The sequence below is a fragment of the Aphis gossypii genome, chromosome 1 (assembly GCF_020184175.1).
Source record: "Aphis gossypii isolate Hap1 chromosome 1, ASM2018417v2, whole genome shotgun sequence".
In the NCBI taxonomy this organism is placed as follows: domain Eukaryota; kingdom Metazoa; phylum Arthropoda; class Insecta; order Hemiptera; family Aphididae; genus Aphis; species Aphis gossypii.
Window position 1 is genome coordinate 9,485,601 of NC_065530.1, and position 17,751 is coordinate 9,503,351.

The following is a 17,751-nucleotide window of genomic DNA, read 5'->3' on the forward strand; positions in this document are numbered from 1 at the left end:
TTAATCAGTTATAGATAATTATCAAAAAAAAAAAATAATACCTCTGCACAAAAACGGACAATAACTTAAAATATAAATAATATTGGAAATATTGTGACAAAAATTATTTGGATAACTTATCTTATGTACCAATTTCATTTAAATACTAGTTAAATTACCCGTCGTAGCCGAGTTTAAGTATAATAATGTATGTAATATTTGTATTTATATATGTATGGTATGAGCTGTGCGTTGATAGATCAGTCAATCAACTTACTGTTTTATATATATATACACACGATATTATAAGTAAAATGATGTTTTGCATTGTTTTATCTAGATAAATTAATTCTCTGGTGAAACCTAGAATACACAAAATAGTTTGGTCAAACCCCGAATGATTTTTCTAGTCCAGACTTTTACAAACAAGATTCGATAAATTTTAGGTTGAACAACCAACGTTAGTGAAATCCAACATTTTTACCAATTTAAGAATGTATTATAGATTCTAAGCAAAGTGATGCATGTATTGATTTTAGAATGATATGTGTGTTATTTTTTTGTCTGTGTACAGCATAACTCGTCGAAATAATTCTTCAATTTTAAGTTTCGGTTGTGGTTTCCGATGGAAAAGTAAATATCCTTGTGCATTATTGGATTCAAATTTAATACTCTTATATAATATAATAGTGAACCGCATGGTACCTTATGTACAACAGAGCGGTAACCACTAAACCAAACTCTTTTTTCCTTTGTTTTATACTCGTACATAAAAATAATAATTATCATTATCCGATAAGTTCTAGGTTTAACCGGTGTTTGTACTTTTATTCTAACATATACATTTAGTATAATATTATAACATAATAACCATATTTAAAAGACAAAATATGATAATATTATAATACTATATAATTTTTTTTTTATAAATTACTATTTCATGAAGTACATGTTTTGCATAGAAATTATCGTTTTCCTTAGGTCTTTTATTTATTTATTTTTTCCAGTAATTTTAAAATTATTGGAAATTTTTCACTTTTGTCACTCTAATATGCCAATTAGTTACCGAAAACTGCTCTTAAAGAAATGTTACTGTCCAAAGGGTTAATGCTAAAAGGTTATATGATATTAGATCCATTTACAGACCCATAAAGATATATCAGTTTTTAAAATTATTATCATTATTATTATTATAGATTGAAAGCTAGTAAAGTCACTATGTACTACATTCTATTATGAATATTTTAAATTATTTATTTATAATATGAAAACGCATACATTTTTACAATTAATACTCATAGTTAATCTTGTTGTACATCTATATCCGCTTTCTTTGGCGCACTTTTCAGATGAATGATCTTGACTGTATTCAACAAAACTTGGCTATTGATTGCAATAGGTAGTTAAACGTGTATGCATTTATTTTTATTGAACACAAAACAATACAAATATTCATATGTTTTTTAAATGGCTTTAATTCCATAATTACAATTATGATATTAAACGGCCCTTTATTTTCAACACATGTTAACAATAATTTTTGATTTATCATGCCAATATATTATGTTTTCCCAGTTTTTTAGATATCATGACAAGTTTAGCTATTGCAATTTTCAAAGTCATCTCAACTTCACTACAATCTTTTTAATATGGTATGTACACTATACTAAAGACTTCTTCATTTGCAAGTTTTGTCAATAATTCAAAAGCACGCATATTAAGTTCATCCAATGAATTGCATTTTTTTAGTTTTTGCATAAACTTTTTTTTAGATGATAATAATTGATTAGAGCGTAGATCCATAAACTTAAGAACATTGTATACTTTGATAATATTTTTTGGTGTTATCGTGTTGAACTTAAATTTATGAACTATCTTATGTGTGATACTACAAGAGGTGTGTTGATTCAAATTAATTTGCTCAAGCAACAACTGAGCGGCTTGCCTTTTTGCAATTTTCTTGATTTTACCTACACTTTTGGATTTATAGAGCCCAGAAAAACAAATTATGGTATACAAATGATCTATGTACCTATATTGTATATGGTATATGAACAATATTAAAAGTTAAACAGTTCAACACTTTTAAATTACCATATCGCTCACTTATTTGATCTTTAAACACATTCTTCTGATAACTTTCACAAGCCTGTGTTTTTAAAATATGATTTTCAACATATATTTTACCACCAATCTACATTTTTTTAAAGAATAATTATTAATCATTAGGTAGGTATATTATTTCACACAGCATAAAATAAAATTATATCTTACTTCAAAAGTAGCTGTATAGCTCATTGTATTATCAATTGCATCGCCATGATGTGGCTGTAAATAAATTGGTACATCCCCCGAATAGATCATTGTAAACCATTAAGGGGCTTTTGGAAGATACTACATGACGAATTTTAGCATTCAGTCGCTGCTCCCGTTCTTCCTTATTAATTTCTGTTATAAAAATAAATTTAACAATTTAAAACAATCAATTAACTAAAATAACAATAACTTTATTTATAAAGCATTAACATACTACGTTCGACTAGCGGTTTTACACCGGTCTTCTCGTTAATTGATTTTTCACCATTATGTTTTATCTGTTTTGCATTTGTTTAAATCGTTGCAGTTTTCTTCTACACACATTATCAAATTTTTTTTATATAAATAATATATTATCTATACATTTTTAAATTATTATACATACAGCTACTACTTAGACAGTCTCAGTTACCACAATTGTAACTACTTCTTTAAGTAAATATTAATATATTCTATTATCCATATACTATTATTAGTTTAATAAATTTAATTATATATTATGTAGGTACCTGCAATGTCCTAAAAATTAAGCTTATATTTCGTCTAGGCTTCTCTCATCAGTGCACGAGCACCATTCGACCAGACAAGTGCAGGAGCACATCACAGACAGCCAACACACATTCAAAAGATCCTACGAGCGACAACTGTGCCGTTTCATTTTTTTAAAACGAAATTTGATCAGTGTTCAGTCATTTCTTCTTGAGTGTTTAAAATAATTCTTTCTCTCCTTATTATGTTGACTGCGTTTTCAGACAGCTACGGATAAGGTAAGGTGCATGCGCATCGATATTTATATAGTCGTAATTTTATACAGGTATCATATTTTATTTATTAATTTATTAGATTTTAAAAATTTATTAGATTTTAATAAATTAATAATTCACTTAATATTTTATCAACGGTATACTTGATCGTTCTCGAATCACGACCTCGAGAACTCTCCGACGATCAGGAGGAAGGTAATTACGCAAATTTAAAATAAAAAGTCATAAGTTAAGATAACTAATAAATAACTATTAACTTATAAATAAATTTGTACAAAATGTTAGTAATGTTTCAGGAGAAACTTTTTTGGGAGCTATTGTTAATACACCAGATTTTCTAAAATAAAAAAAAAAATCTATTATAAGTCTAGTATAGGTAGTAGTCTAGACAAAGAACGATGGAGAGGCGTATGGCAGTCAGCGTTGGCCCTTAAAAGAGTTGAAAATTTAATACAAGATTTTTCATAATTTTGGCTTACAGTAATTATAAAATAACTTGGATATTGGCCAATTAAAATAATTTTATTCTAACTTTAAATTTTTTCAAAATCCAAAATTCCCTCTTAAAATAACTTAAATACTCATAGGAATACATAAGATTTTAAAATTATTATTATTATTATCAATTGAAAGTTAGTAAAGCCACCATGTGCTACAATCTATTATGAATATTTTAAAACATTTAGTTATGTGTATGCATTTATTTTTATTGAACACAAAACAATACAAATATTCATACATTTTTTAAACAGCTTTAATTTTATAATAACAACCATTATGATAATAGATGACCCTTTATTTTCAACACATGTTAACAATAATTATTGATTTATCATGTCAGTATATTCAATTATTTATCTTTATTGTAATTACTATTCACAAATGCCATGCTTAAAATTGTTCATTCCATCAAATGTATTTTATTGTTCTTATACATAATTTAATCCTCGATTTTTTAAAAGGGTATTAAAATATAAGAGGCCGTCGTAGTAAAAGTGAAACGTATACAACGCTCAAGAGATGGCGTTGAATTCCATATCGCCGCCGTCGCGGTAGGCCGTAATTGCGGGAGAGGTACATTATTATTTCACGGACATTATTATTATCATTATTATTACATTATTATTTCAGTTATTCTGAACGTTTCGCATCATTATAGAGCGTTACGTAAATTGTCGCCCGTGAATTCTATACGGTGCGCTAGCTCGCTCCTAGCTCACAAGTCGCAAACCTATTTTTTAATTAAAGCTCCTGTTTGCTTAAAAATGTAAACCAATAAAATAAGCATACAAATTATTAAACACCATAACTTGATTTATATTTCTAACCTAATTACTTTTTAAAATACATGTAAAATAATAATTTTATTACGATTAAATATATTTTTTAGTAAAAGTGTTGCGTATTTTACGTTGTAACTTATAAGTGACATGCAGTAATTTTTGTATGATAATTTAATTTCCTAAATAAATATTAGCAACATTTTAAATAGTTTTGATAAATAAATATTGATGTATTTATTTATTTTAATTTTAAACATTATACTTACATAAAATAATTTCATAATTTCATAAAATTCAGCCTAAGCTTCACGAGCGTCTGAAGTAAGAATTTCTAACATAAAATAATTTGCACATTTTCTTCATTTTTACGTATCTTCTATTTTGTAAATTTAAATATTAAATGCTTATAAAAAAAAATGTAAAATTTAACATTATCTATATATTACTCATAAACCAGCCTACAAGGAGATAAAATATAACGCGTTTGCCTGCAATATTTATTAGTTTCTTAGCTAAATGCTAATGTCAACTGTTTATGCATACATTATTATAGGTACTAACTATGTTAACGTGTAACCTTTTTTATAAGATTACTTTATTATGATTCAATAATATATGTAATAAAAAATTATATGAATTAATATAATAAAAAATAATTAAAATATTTTAATATTTCATTAGTTTATTATTTAAATAAAAATATTTTATATAAAGCATAGGTAGCTACTAGCTAGGTATATAAGGTTAGATCTTATGTCTTCATTTCTTCAGGGTCTTTGATATCTTCAACTAATAGTCGTTTACCATACTGAGGTATCACGATTTCTGGTAACAAGCAATTTAAGTAAAACCTAAAATCAGTGAATACAAAATATTAAAATAGGTATATTTTAATAAAAATTAATGTATTTGACTAACATTGTTAATTTAGGTTGCATGACATTTATCCAAAATCCATTATTATAATAAATAGTTTCTACATGTAACCAATTACTAGAATACACTATAAAATCACAATATTTTTTTTTTACTAATATGCAGCTGCCCTTGTATCTGATAATAGTAATCATGCGTTTTTTTTTAATTCGGGTTCTTTATTTAAATTTAATCGAAGAAAGTTTATCTGAAATATTATTTTTTTTGATAGTACCTAAGTTTTGATTTAAATTTTTTATTTAAATTTGGTAAACAACCTTTTTTTCTATTATAGCGTCATTAATATTTGTATAATCTTTCGCTGAATAAGGACACTTAATTTCTACTAAACCATTATCTTCGGTTAAACCATCTGAAATACATACAAACACACAAACACACCTATATTATATTATATTAAATAATTTTATAATAATATAATAGATGGTTTATTTTATTAAATAGATCTGTACCTATTGTATAATATATTTATACCATAGGACATTTAAAAAAAGTAAAATATGCAATTATTAACCTGGAGATGCAGCTAAATACGAAAAATCTTGATCAATCATCAGACCACAAGGTAAAATTGTTTTGCCTTTTATATTTTCAAATTCTTTAATCGCTAATGGCTCCATTTCTTTACCATATTCAGTTGCGATTGATGTAAATGATCTATATAGTAAATCATATATAATATTTTTACATGAGGTAGTTGGTCTTCGTTTACAAATCCGTCCAAAGTTGGATGCTGTAAGACGATTTTTTCGTTCATTATGCCACCTTTGACACTTGTATTGGTCTCTAGTTTATTTTTCTAATAACTGTCTTGCATTTTCATTTAATTGAAGACTACATAAAAATTTACTTTTTTTACGTTCGAGATCGTCCTGCGTATACTCGTCAATTAGTGCTTCAGCTAAACCGTAATTTGCATCGGCCCCACACGATTTATCTAAAAATAATTTCCTTTTAGGAATTAATTTTCTTCTGTTTTTTAATAACACGGTTTTTCGTTCTCTTGATTTTAAAAAACGTTTACCAACATTTCCTATATCAAATAAAAAATAAATTTTACTATACAAATATAGCTAATTTCATTACAAATCATTTGAAATAAATTTATCTCTTGCCTTAATTAAATTATCTAGTCACAGTAAAAATATATATTTACATATAAATCTAAGCCCTAATAATAATATATAAATATGTATAATATTTATTTATTTATCAATGTACTCGTATTTTATCTAACGCCTAATATAATTGAAATTCAAATTAAAGTAATGAAACATAATATAAAATATATACATCACAGATATACAAAATTAATTTGGTAGATAAAAATATAAAATATGTATGTAGGATGTAGGTATTACCTATGTTATCATAATATTAGTCATAATGATTAAACATTTTTACCTGGACTAATTTTATGGACTACATGTTTGTGTAATGAGCGCAATAGTTGGCCTGAGGTGTTGTATGAAATTACTCCGGATTCAATTCGAGTGTTATATGATTGACGTAATGAAAAATTTATTCGTTTGCCAGCCAAATGTTTGTTAATAATGCTGTTGAATTGCTCGCATACGTTATTATCCACATTCATTAACAAACTATCTGCATGCATTGCTAATCGTTTGATTATTTGATTTACTTCTCTGTAAAGACCACATTTTTCCGCATCTTCGTATAGGTTTACTTCATTTAATTTTTTACCTTTGCAAAAATATTCTTCACATTGCTCATGATTACCCAAAATATGACAAAAACTATTTGATATATCTTTGCGTAAACCTAATCGTAATATGTAATCGTATTATAATTACAATTATTTAATTGTTCGTTATTGATAAATAAATATTAATAGTAAATTACCTGAATTTTTTTGATATTTGCTTTGTTGATTTAATGTATTACGATAATCAATAGCTTTCGTAATAGCAGTTCTAAATCTCTTCGCATTATTTAATATATGTTTTCTGAGATATATTGGATATTTTGTGTTTTTACCAAATGCCGCTAACTTTGTACCATAATTTCTTAATAAGTGATTTCGGCATTCAATTTTTTCAATAATAAAATTAGGTCCATAAGGTCTTGTTTCTGTCAATCTTTTACTGACATTTGAATCACCGTCGCCTTTAAAATAACATTACATTTGATTATTTAAAAAACATAATATACCGAGATTTGTTGTTATTATTATTATTATATACATATTTTATTTTTAAAAATGTAATGACGGCGCCGAAATATTCTACATCCAATTATACTTATCTATTTCAATTAATTAAATATAAAATAACTAATAAATAATTAACCAATTAATTTATTAAATTTCAATCCGTGTAATTCAATGCTTCTTTTGAAACCTTCTGCAACGGCATCTGCTTCCATTGCTGTAGCAGCTTTATTCCAGTTCATAAAACAAACATGTTCTTGTATAGCGACATTCGTATTTTTTGCTCTTTGGCATATTAAACAATATCGATTGCGGCTACCGATAAATAATATTTTTTTGGTTTTATATCCGATAATTGTTGCCTGTAAAGCAAAATAATAAAATATATTAGGTACTCATAACTCATTAAATAGTTAACCTATAGGTATGTCTATATATTATATTAAATTAAAATATAATTTACCACTCCAGGTAATGCGTTGTATTTGGTCTTATAGCTACGCTTAGACCATTGACCATCGGCAACAACGGCACACATAGGTGTCCCGTCAATATCAATTTCTCCCGATTCAATAGCTAATTTTTTTTCTTCTTCCCCTGCGATTCTCATTGCTTCCTCAGCGACCTGATGAATAGATTCACTAATTTGATTTTGGCAAGATTGAAACGTTTTATCACTCATGCAAGGGATATCTAATGAAGCCAACATTTCTTCGAGCTGAGAATATCCTATTCCAATTGAAATTGAACCACCGATCGCAGCTAAATTAATTGAAATATACGTATCCGGTGTTTTTTTTCTGACTCTATAATTACGCTAATATTACACATTTTACATTTAAATGTATACGTAGATCTCAGGCCATATTGCTTTTCAGATATAAACTCCATATCCATAAATGAACATCCAAAACTTCCCTCGTGAACACACGTTTTAATTTGTTCAAATATGTAGTATATATCTACAATTCGCCGTCCAGACCAACATTTTTTCTTTGTTGACCTAAAGTTTAATAATGGCGAGTATAAAGAAAAAAATCATTAAAAAAATTATTATTTTTAATGATTATCGATTATTAATAATCAATTTGAATACTCAACTCACGATTCAAAAGTTTAATCGACTTCATTACATTCTAAATTAGACAATGGCGTTAAAATAATATTTTCATCACCAGGAAGACAACTAAAAATAAATAAAAAAATATTTAAATTTAATTTCTACAAAAATATTGAATAATCATAAATTTAAAACGCATAAAAATAAATTTTAGGTATCTATTCAAAATATTTTACGCGTATACATAATATATTAATATAATATACTATAGTTTATGTATAGACAGACTAAATAATTACACTAATAAAAAATTTAAAATTAACCCGATAAGAATTACGTAAAATTTACTAAGCTTATAACTTTTATAGTTATGTTTTATATTTTTTTTAAATCGAAAACATATTATATTCTTAATCTAAAACATACTTCATACAAGGTTTGTTGAGATTTTGTTCATCCCTTGATGATGATTCAGGTAGAGCATTATCAGCTACTAAAAAGTCTATTTCTGTTCCAACAGGTGTTGCTTCAATACTTGTACTATTGATATTACAACATAATAAAATATAATATACACAATTTTTATAAATGCAATACACCCCCATCAATAAAATGTTACCGGTGACCGTGGACATTCGTCTGCAGCACCGATATTCAGAAATTGCAACCGAACTTTCGAGATCAACACATTTTAACAAAATCGAAGTACTGCGATTACTGCAGATGCACTACATCCTAACAAAAGAAGATACAATTCCTATGGATCAGTTACTATTCATGCAATTCATGGACGTTTTTTTAGGAGTAAGAAACGTAGAAGCTGTAGAAAAAATGTTTTTAATAAGTTGCATAACAAACGAGGAGAGCCTAACTGGGTCCGAGTTTGTGAAGATTTTATCATTGGTATTAAAAGGCAAACTACCTGATTTAATAAACTTTTGCTTTGAAGTTAGTAATTAACCATGGCGGTTATCAATCTACGAATAGAAGAAATCAAGTAGTAGCGGATGGAAATTTTTTAACACTATTTTAACTAATTAAAGATGTGAGGTAAATATTATACAAATAATAGGTATACATTTTTCTATGAGGTATAGATCATTCTCTACTTTGTAAGTCAGGAAATTTTTAAAGTTTATTTATATTATATTATTTACTTATTAAAAACATTTTTTCTACAGCTTCTACGTTTCTTACTCCTAAAAAAAACGTATTAATATTACTATTATTTTCGATTATTTATATTCTAAATTTATACTTGGGGTACGTGAATAAAAAAAGATTGGCCTTAGAAGGAACATAAATCATTATTTTAGTTACGACAAGCGTGTGTGATGATAGTATGAACGAAACGTACAATTTGAGCTCTATTCCAGTAGGCAATTGTACCTATTTGTTTATTAATTTTTTATGTAAACACATATTAATTATATAAATAGTAGGTGTAAAATGGGGATTCTAGATCTCCTCCCCCTTAAAGTTTACATATAAAAGCATAGGCTCCTCTGTATAGGCAACAACTACACAGCTCCTCCCAAACTTGTATTAATTACTCAATATAGGCAACCTGCAACACGCATAAACCCAACACCAACACCAGATCCTACACGTAACCGGCATATATTAATTTATACCTTCTCCTTCAAACCCCCTACCTTTTGAAGAAAAATAATGTATATAATATTCTGATTTTGACTAAATATGACACCTGACCATCAAATATTTTTCCCCTTCCCAATCAATTATATTTCTTCCCCTTTTATTTACACACACACATAACATATTTACCATCACATACATACTAAACGCAATACACACATATTACATAAGTAATCTTACATCACACATACACAACAACCAAACATATTATATATAGTTAACATATCGATACCTATTTTATTCATTTACGAATAAGTACCTAGCTAAATCATACGTTATGCATAGGAATGTTTCACACACACACACACACACACACACACACATAACAGCTTCACATACATTAAACCTTTTCAAACATACATTGTCCATAACAAACCCATAATGAGGGATGTGGATAAAGCCGGGAGACTGTACAAGAAGTAAACGTGCTTTTTTAGCATTTGCCGCTTCGTTTGAATTTTCCTTATGATATGAGCGCTTATGACCATTGCGAGATTGAACTGAAAAGAAATTAAAATTGTATTAATGAGAAAGAAAAGATAAATTGTTGTTAGAAATATAAACGTTTTTAGTAAAAATACCTGAAGAAAAATAAAATATTGGTGATGTGTTTATCATATGGAAAATACGATTTTTAAAAATATACATTAATAAAATGAAGTAGGTATATTATCTATTATTACTTACATGTATATATATATATATAACAGCAAAAACAAATATTATATAGACCTCAGTTATAGTAATAATACACAACGTTCTTTTGTATAACATGAAATAATAGTAACAGTAATATAGGCTGGTGTTCTGTTGTAATAAAATAATAATATGATGGCGTATAGTACTAATATATATATATATATATATATATTACGTATAAATAATCGTATTATATACAATATCATCGCAAAATATCATATACGGAGGGGGGGGCAGTAAATGCCGAGTTAACAAAATATAATTATTAATGAGACTACGGCAACGAGGAGAGAAGGAAAAGCGAGCAGTCGTGGTGTGTTACGACTCAGTGACCAGTCAATTTTTAATATTCTTTTCTTGTTTATTTTATATTTTGTTTTGAGTTAATAAATAATTTGTTCATCTTTGTAAAAGGGCTTATACTCATTGAGAGTGATTAATTCTCAAAGTACGCACCTAAGCGTTTGTGGCGAGAAAAACACTTATACAAAATAGTAAGACATTATAATACTATTTTTCTGTCAGTACTCGTTATCGTGGTCAGCTGAAAAATAGTGTTATTTTGTCTAGGCCAAAGAGAACCCACTCTCAAACATCCAGTACTCGTTATCGTGGTCAGTTGTTTGAGAGTAAAGCAACCTTAGAGTTATATAATATAAACCCTCGTAGAATCTTATAAAACTAGTCTTTGTGCAGTACTCGTTATCGTGGTCACCAGAGATTGGTTGCGTAAGCTCTTACTGCAGGTATCTATATTTACTTGTTTGACGGTTTGGACATTGGAAGCCGAAATACCTATAGTATACGTCAGGCTCTGGCACGGCGTAGGTATACGACAGTTCGTAATGGTTTATTAAGATCTTTAGATAAATAGTATGTCTATTTATGTTTTTATTGGTATTATATATTAAATGTGTATATGTTTTTCATAAAAAATAAGATATTCATGTTTTATTATTATATATTATGTATAATATGATCAAATATATTTATTAAAATATCTGTTTATACTTAAAAATATAATAAATTAAAATTATTTATGTATGTTTTAATAGCGTTATGATAATAATCGTATGGAAATATTATCAATTAATATATTACTACATGAAAATTTATCAAAATTATTGAACAATTTTATGAACATTTTCAACATATATATATATATCATCTTAACGGGATTAACTATAATTATGGGATTTATCAGGATTTTATCTAAATTATTATATGTTTTCCATGATTTTATACAACTTTGTATATTTTATTAATTGTTCTATTTTTTATAAAATAAAATAAGAACCTATGTTATATATATATTATATAAAGTTATGAATAATATATTTACCATCATAATCGTAAATTTGTTCAGCTGGTTTAAAAAAATCTTGAATTTCTCGCTTGGTTATGGTTGGTTGTTGTTGTTGGATTGTAATATTTGAACCTGAAAATAGTATTATTTATTATTAATTTGATTATGAATATTTTATCAAATAAATTTGGAAATTTTTATTGTGAAAAAAATACTTACGATGTTTTTCTTTTTTATGTCTGATGAGGTTATCTCTTCGCGTGAATATTTCTGAGCAAATACTGCATACGATTTTAGTGGGTGATTCGTGTGACTTGGCATGTCTATGTAGATTTTTGATCAATGTAAAGGCGTTATCGCATACACAACACGAAAACATGATTATGTTTAAAACTGAAGAGCACTAGTCGAACTCGCGAAACAAGACTGTGCCCTTCAACGAATATATGGGTAATGAATTATAAAAAAATTGTTGTTTAAATAACAGTATGAAATAGTTAGGAACTTAGGAACTCTGAATTAACACGATTTGACACTTGAAGGGTAGTACATAGACTGATTTCATTTTGCTTCATGCACAACTTTTTTATTCACCGACAATACTCGAATATGACTCTGCAGGTCTGTACAGGTTTGTATTTGGAACGGACTTGGTGACAGGGATACCACATCCCTCGCTAGGTACTTATTCGTAAATGAATAAAATAGGTATCGATATCTTAACTATATATAATATGTTTGGTTGTTGTGTATGTGTGATGTAAGATTACTTATGTAATATGTGTGTATTGCGTTTAGTATGTATGTGATGGTAAATATGTTATGTGTGTGTGTGTGTGTGTGTGTAAATAAAAGGGGAAGAAATATAATTGATTGGGAAGGGGAAAAATATTTGATGGTCAGGTGTCATATTTAGTCAAAATCAGAATATTATATACATTATTTTTCTTCAAAAGGTAGGGGGTTTGAAGGAGAAGGTATAAATTAATATATGCCGGTTACGTGTAGGATCTGGTGTTGGTGTTGGGTTTATGCGTGTTGCAGGTTGCCTATATTGAGTAATTAATACAAGTTTGGGAGGAGCTGTGTAGTTGTTGCCTATACAGAGGAGCCTATGCTTTTATATGTAAACTTTAAGGGGGAGGAGATCTAGAATCCCCATTTTACACCTACTATTTATATAATTAATATGTGTTTACATAAAAAATTAATAAACAAATAGGTACAATTGCCTACTGGAATAGAGCTCAAATTGTACGTTTCGTTCATACTATCATCACACACGCTTGTCGTAACTAAAATAATGATTTATGTTCCTTCTAAGGCCAATCTTTTTTTATTCACGTACCCCAAGTATAAATTTAGAATATAAATAATCGAAAATAATAGTAATATTAATACGTTTTTTTTAGGAGTAAGAAACGTAGAAGCTGTAGAAAAAATGTTTTTAATAAGTAAATAATATAATATAAATAAACTTTAAAAACTCACATCTTTAATTAGTTAAAATAGTGTTAAAAAATTTCCATCCGCTACTACTTGATTTCTTCTATTCGTAGATTGATAACCGCCATGGTTAATTACTAAACCAGCAGAATCGCTGGAAAACGATAAACTACTTGCGCTTTTGCTTTGTGATTTCATTTCTGATTGTGATTTCTCCTTTTTTTCTCGATTCATCGCTGACACTGAAGTCTGTATATTATTAATATATGGTCGATTTGTAAATAGTTTCATAAATTTTTCTTTTCTGGTGGACGTTGGAAGGATTCTCCCCAAAAACTGCAACCAAGCGACATTTTCGCACACAGCCTTACGATAGTCTTCCAGTGATATTCTGTTATCACGATCCTTGTCCACCTCAATCATAACGAAATCCACGAAACTTTGATCGAACTTCTCCATATTCACTAATTTACACATTTTCAAACTGTTTCTTTTGGCCATCAGTAACACGCCCTCTTTTTTAATGAATTTAGGTGACCTTGTCATCTCTGTGTAAACTTCAAAGCAAAAGTTTATTAAATCAGGTAGTTTGCCTTTTAATACCAATGATAAAATCTTCACAAACTCGGACCCAGTTAGGCTCTCCTCGTTTGTTATGCAACTTATTAAAAACATTTTTTCTACAGCTTCTACGTTTCTTACTCCTAAAAAAACGTCCATGAATTGCATGAATAGTAACTGATCCATAGGAATTGTATCTTCTTTTGTTAGGATGTAGTGCATCTGCAGTAATCGCAGTACTTCGATTTTGTTAAAATGTGTTGATCTCGAAAGTTCGGTTGCAATTTCTGAATATCGGTGCTGTAGACGAATGTCCACGGTCACCGGTAACATTTTATTTATGGTGGTGTATGGCATTTTTAAAAATTACAATAATATTTATATTATATTTATTTTATTTAGTATATTTATATTATAAATATCTATGTTTTATTTATCAAGTCAACACGAGGTTAGTTTAACACTTGTTTTCATGACAACCAAATTCGGAAAACGTGATAGTATTTTAGTATGTAGTATGATATTATTATTGCGATTCTATTAAAATATAATTGTTAAATATTTTTAGACTTGGGTACATCAAATTTAGTACGAGTATCAAAATAAATTCAAATATTTAATATCAGACGCGAGTTTATGGTTAGGTATATTATTGTTATAAAAACATTTTAAAATGTTTAATTTATTTCAATTCATGCGTTATTGCTCTATTTTGTACTATGTTACATAGTACATACATAGTACATAGTCTATGTATATATAGATATTTTATTTTTTTATCGAATATGTTCAGGTTTTACATAATAGTTAATATAAATTACCAAAAACAAATATTTTTGTCGAATCTGTTTTCAAACTAGTTCATATCACTTAAAATATGAGGACAAAAGAAAAATATAAAACTCTAAAATAGACGTAATATTACCAAAGTTTTTAGCAGTATAGACATTTATATGGTCGTAAAAGATCAAGTCACCATCGTAATAATTGCAAAATAGTTCAACGTGTTATCTACATTAGCAAGGCAGATACAGCATAAGGTGCATCGAAAATTTAAAATCCAACTGAGTCCTGTTACTATAAAATCTTTTAAAGCGACATTTACTGACATTTTTAAACAATAAGTCTAATAAATTCAATAATAACAGCTCAGGCATCTAATGAATTTAAATAACTTCGTTATAGGTGACAGTTAATCATTGAGTGAACCTCCGAGAAGAGTTTTGTGTCATCAGTAAATAATAAGAATTTACTGTTTATTATATAATATTATATTGAGGCAAATATGATACTTGATAGATTAGTAACAATGATAGTCGTGTAGGCAATAAAAATTAAAAATAATTAAGAATAAAATTAACTAAATATTCTATACAATTTTAAGTACTGTGTTTAATTAAAAAAAAATAGATTTACCAAAATGTATGATTTTATTATTAAAAACAATTAGAAACACTTTGAGTTTTTCACAATTTACGTAAAATACTGATTTTAATTCATACAAATAAGCACAGTAACATTTCAGTTTGAAGATTCATAAAACGTATAACTATTATGAGCTAATATTAATAACTAGTGTCGTTAAAAATAATCAATTCTATTGGATATTTTGTTTTATAGATAAATTACTTTATATATACTACCTTATAGTATTATAATATATATAATTAAATTGTAAACGGTAATTATAGTTAATCATTTTTTTGTGTTTTAAGTTGGGATATAAAAGTCCTATAATACACAGGTAGTCAATATTAACTCATTCAAATTATAGCATTGAATAATAAATATAAATAACAAACAAAAAGTATTGATACATAGTTTATTGATAATAATATTTTTTTAAATAAAATATTTCTTATATTAAAGCTAACAATAGAAATATTTGAAAGTACAGAAGCTTAACAAAAAGATAACAATAATTTCAATTCGATTATAAAATATGATATAGTCAACTGTGTTTGATTAGTGCATAAATAATTATTTACAAAATACTGACTCTATAATAATACTATTACAATTATTAAAGTGCAGTTGTAAAAAGTACAATGCAAAATTTACAACTAACGCATTATTGTATGTTATATCTTATCTACACTGTATGGCTATATAGGTACATAATGTGTTTGGTGTTTACAAAATTATAAAACATAATAAATATATTAATTTAAAACAATATAATAACACGCGTTGGGTACAATTAATATATGTGATCAATAACACAAATCATCGGTACATACTACATACTACATACCTACAAAGTAAAATTAACTGAATCTTGTAAATTGTATAAACAAAGATGCAATACAACATAAAATTAAATATATATAATATCACTGACATAGTAAATTAGGCACTTAATTCATTGATATTAGATAACTATCAATATCACAAAATTATAATAGTATAGATTGTTGTGATACCTACCTATATAACTATTACATTAGACAGGCTTATTAGTTATTAATCAAAACTAAACACTACGTAAAGTGTTATTTTTTCAAGACATTTCTGGGTTAAAATACGATATAATATGACAATGAACATCAAACCATCGAATATCCCAACTATCTTAAATAGTTTGTAATAAAGTGTTTAAAAAACGATTATGGTATTCGAAGATCTGTGAAACGTCTTGAAACGTTTTTCATAAAAACCAAGTATACCGTCAATTATAAATCAACTATCATAATAATATTATTATGATGGCGAAATAAGCCGTATTGGTTTATTTATATAATTATTGTACCGATATCTCAAGTAGTATTTCAAAATATTCTAAAAACTTACTCATTTTGCGTACTTTCTTTCCGTTATTCAAGTTGAGCAATTCAAAATAGAATAAGTAAATAAATAAATAAATAAATATGTGTCCAAAAATGGAACTCGAAAAACAATTTTCATATTCTGGCTAAACTTGAGATGATTTAGAACAACAACTCATGTCCAAATTTTCCGAAACCATTTCGGTAGTGAACTATATTTAATAGGTATCGAAAACATAAAGTTCGACGAATTGTCAGTAGAGCGATGATTCCGATATTGGTTCTCTGCGTGTTTCGATCAAACAATGAATATAATATAAATGCATCCAGATCGACTAGACGCAAAAACTATGACAAATTATCGAAATATTATGTTCACGGTATATACACAATAAATTATTATTATTATTATTATTTTATGATAAAAATACGACGCGCGCGGTTTACCGATTTAACAATATGCCGCGCGCTCAATAAATAACTATCATCCTATGATGTGTGCGCATTTGGCATACTAACTATACCGTAACTATACAGAATAACTATAACTACAAACTATGTTGAGCTAGACGAGGTATCGTATATATTTCCTAATGACTTTGAATATATTCTGCCACGCTGCGTCATTGATCGAAAAAAACGTCATTTATTCACCTGCGAAAAAAAAATTCAAAACGCCCGTCATTATTACTCTTACGACTGATATCTGGTAATTGTAGTTAAGTATAATATTTTTTTCTTTTGTGGTGTTATTTTTTATTTCAGCTATCTGTTACGTGCATCGAGCAACAAATTTTAAAAACAAAT

The 17,751-nt window shown here is 27.3% G+C and overlaps 3 protein-coding genes across 5 annotated transcripts in view; all 3 read right to left on the bottom strand.

The window, feature by feature from the left end:
- The window catches only part of LOC114123365 (uncharacterized), a 58,001-nt gene that overhangs the window by 10,432 nt on the left and 29,818 nt on the right, over positions 1–17,751 (bottom strand). The window contains exon 7 of one of the 2 annotated variants that reach the window (XM_050210764.1): positions 15,985–17,598. The exons of the other annotated variant lie outside the window; for it this stretch is intronic. Coding sequence (XP_050066721.1) covers positions 17,595–17,598 — 4 coding nt within the window. The 3' untranslated portion in view covers positions 15,985–17,594. Of the gene's footprint in view, positions 1–15,984; positions 17,599–17,751 lie in introns of those variants that run through there. 2 annotated transcript variants of the gene reach the window in all.
- Positions 4,988–12,410, bottom strand: LOC126555854 (uncharacterized). 2 transcript variants are annotated; one of them, XR_007606982.1, is made up of 15 exons: positions 12,392–12,410; positions 12,209–12,304; positions 9,128–10,667; positions 8,935–9,048; positions 8,554–8,634; positions 8,285–8,451; positions 7,912–8,210; positions 7,588–7,810; positions 7,142–7,405; positions 6,683–7,060; positions 6,129–6,311; positions 5,793–6,011; positions 5,536–5,630; positions 5,261–5,465; positions 4,988–5,193 (listed from the first exon to the last, which is right to left on the bottom strand). XR_007606982.1 is itself a non-coding variant. In XM_050210763.1 (13 exons), exons 5-13 carry the CDS (start codon positions 8,343–8,345, stop codon positions 5,143–5,145), a joined length of 1,773 nt encoding a protein of 590 aa, XP_050066720.1. In that variant the 5' UTR covers positions 8,346–8,451; positions 8,554–8,634; positions 8,935–10,667; positions 12,209–12,304; positions 12,392–12,410; the 3' UTR covers positions 4,990–5,142. The 2 variants fall into 2 exon arrangements, 1 of the variants encoding a protein (XP_050066720.1); XM_050210763.1 differs by lacking the exon at positions 5,261–5,465 and having other exon boundaries at positions 4,990–5,193; positions 8,935–10,667.
- LOC126555860 (uncharacterized) lies at positions 13,604–15,580 on the bottom strand. The gene has a single exon (XM_050210782.1). The coding sequence runs from the start codon at positions 14,534–14,536 to the stop codon at positions 13,676–13,678; it is 861 nt and encodes a 286-aa protein (XP_050066739.1). The 5' UTR covers positions 14,537–15,580; the 3' UTR covers positions 13,604–13,675.

Excerpts from the sequence above, each read along its gene's own strand:
- LOC126555854 (XM_050210763.1), bottom strand. The coding sequence starts at position 8,345 with ATGGATATGGAGTTTATATCTGAAAAGCAATATGGCCTGAGATCTACG. Across the intron at positions 6,012-6,128 it reads CGATCTCGAACGTAAAAAAA|CATCCAACTTTGGACGGATT; the intron begins GTAAATTTTTAT and ends ATCGTCTTACAG. Across the intron at positions 5,631-5,792 it reads GTATTTAGCTGCATCTCCAG|ATGGTTTAACCGAAGATAAT; the intron begins GTTAATAATTGC and ends TATGTATTTCAG.
- LOC126555860 (XM_050210782.1), bottom strand. The coding sequence starts at position 14,536 with ATGCCATACACCACCATAAATAAAATGTTACCGGTGACCGTGGACATT.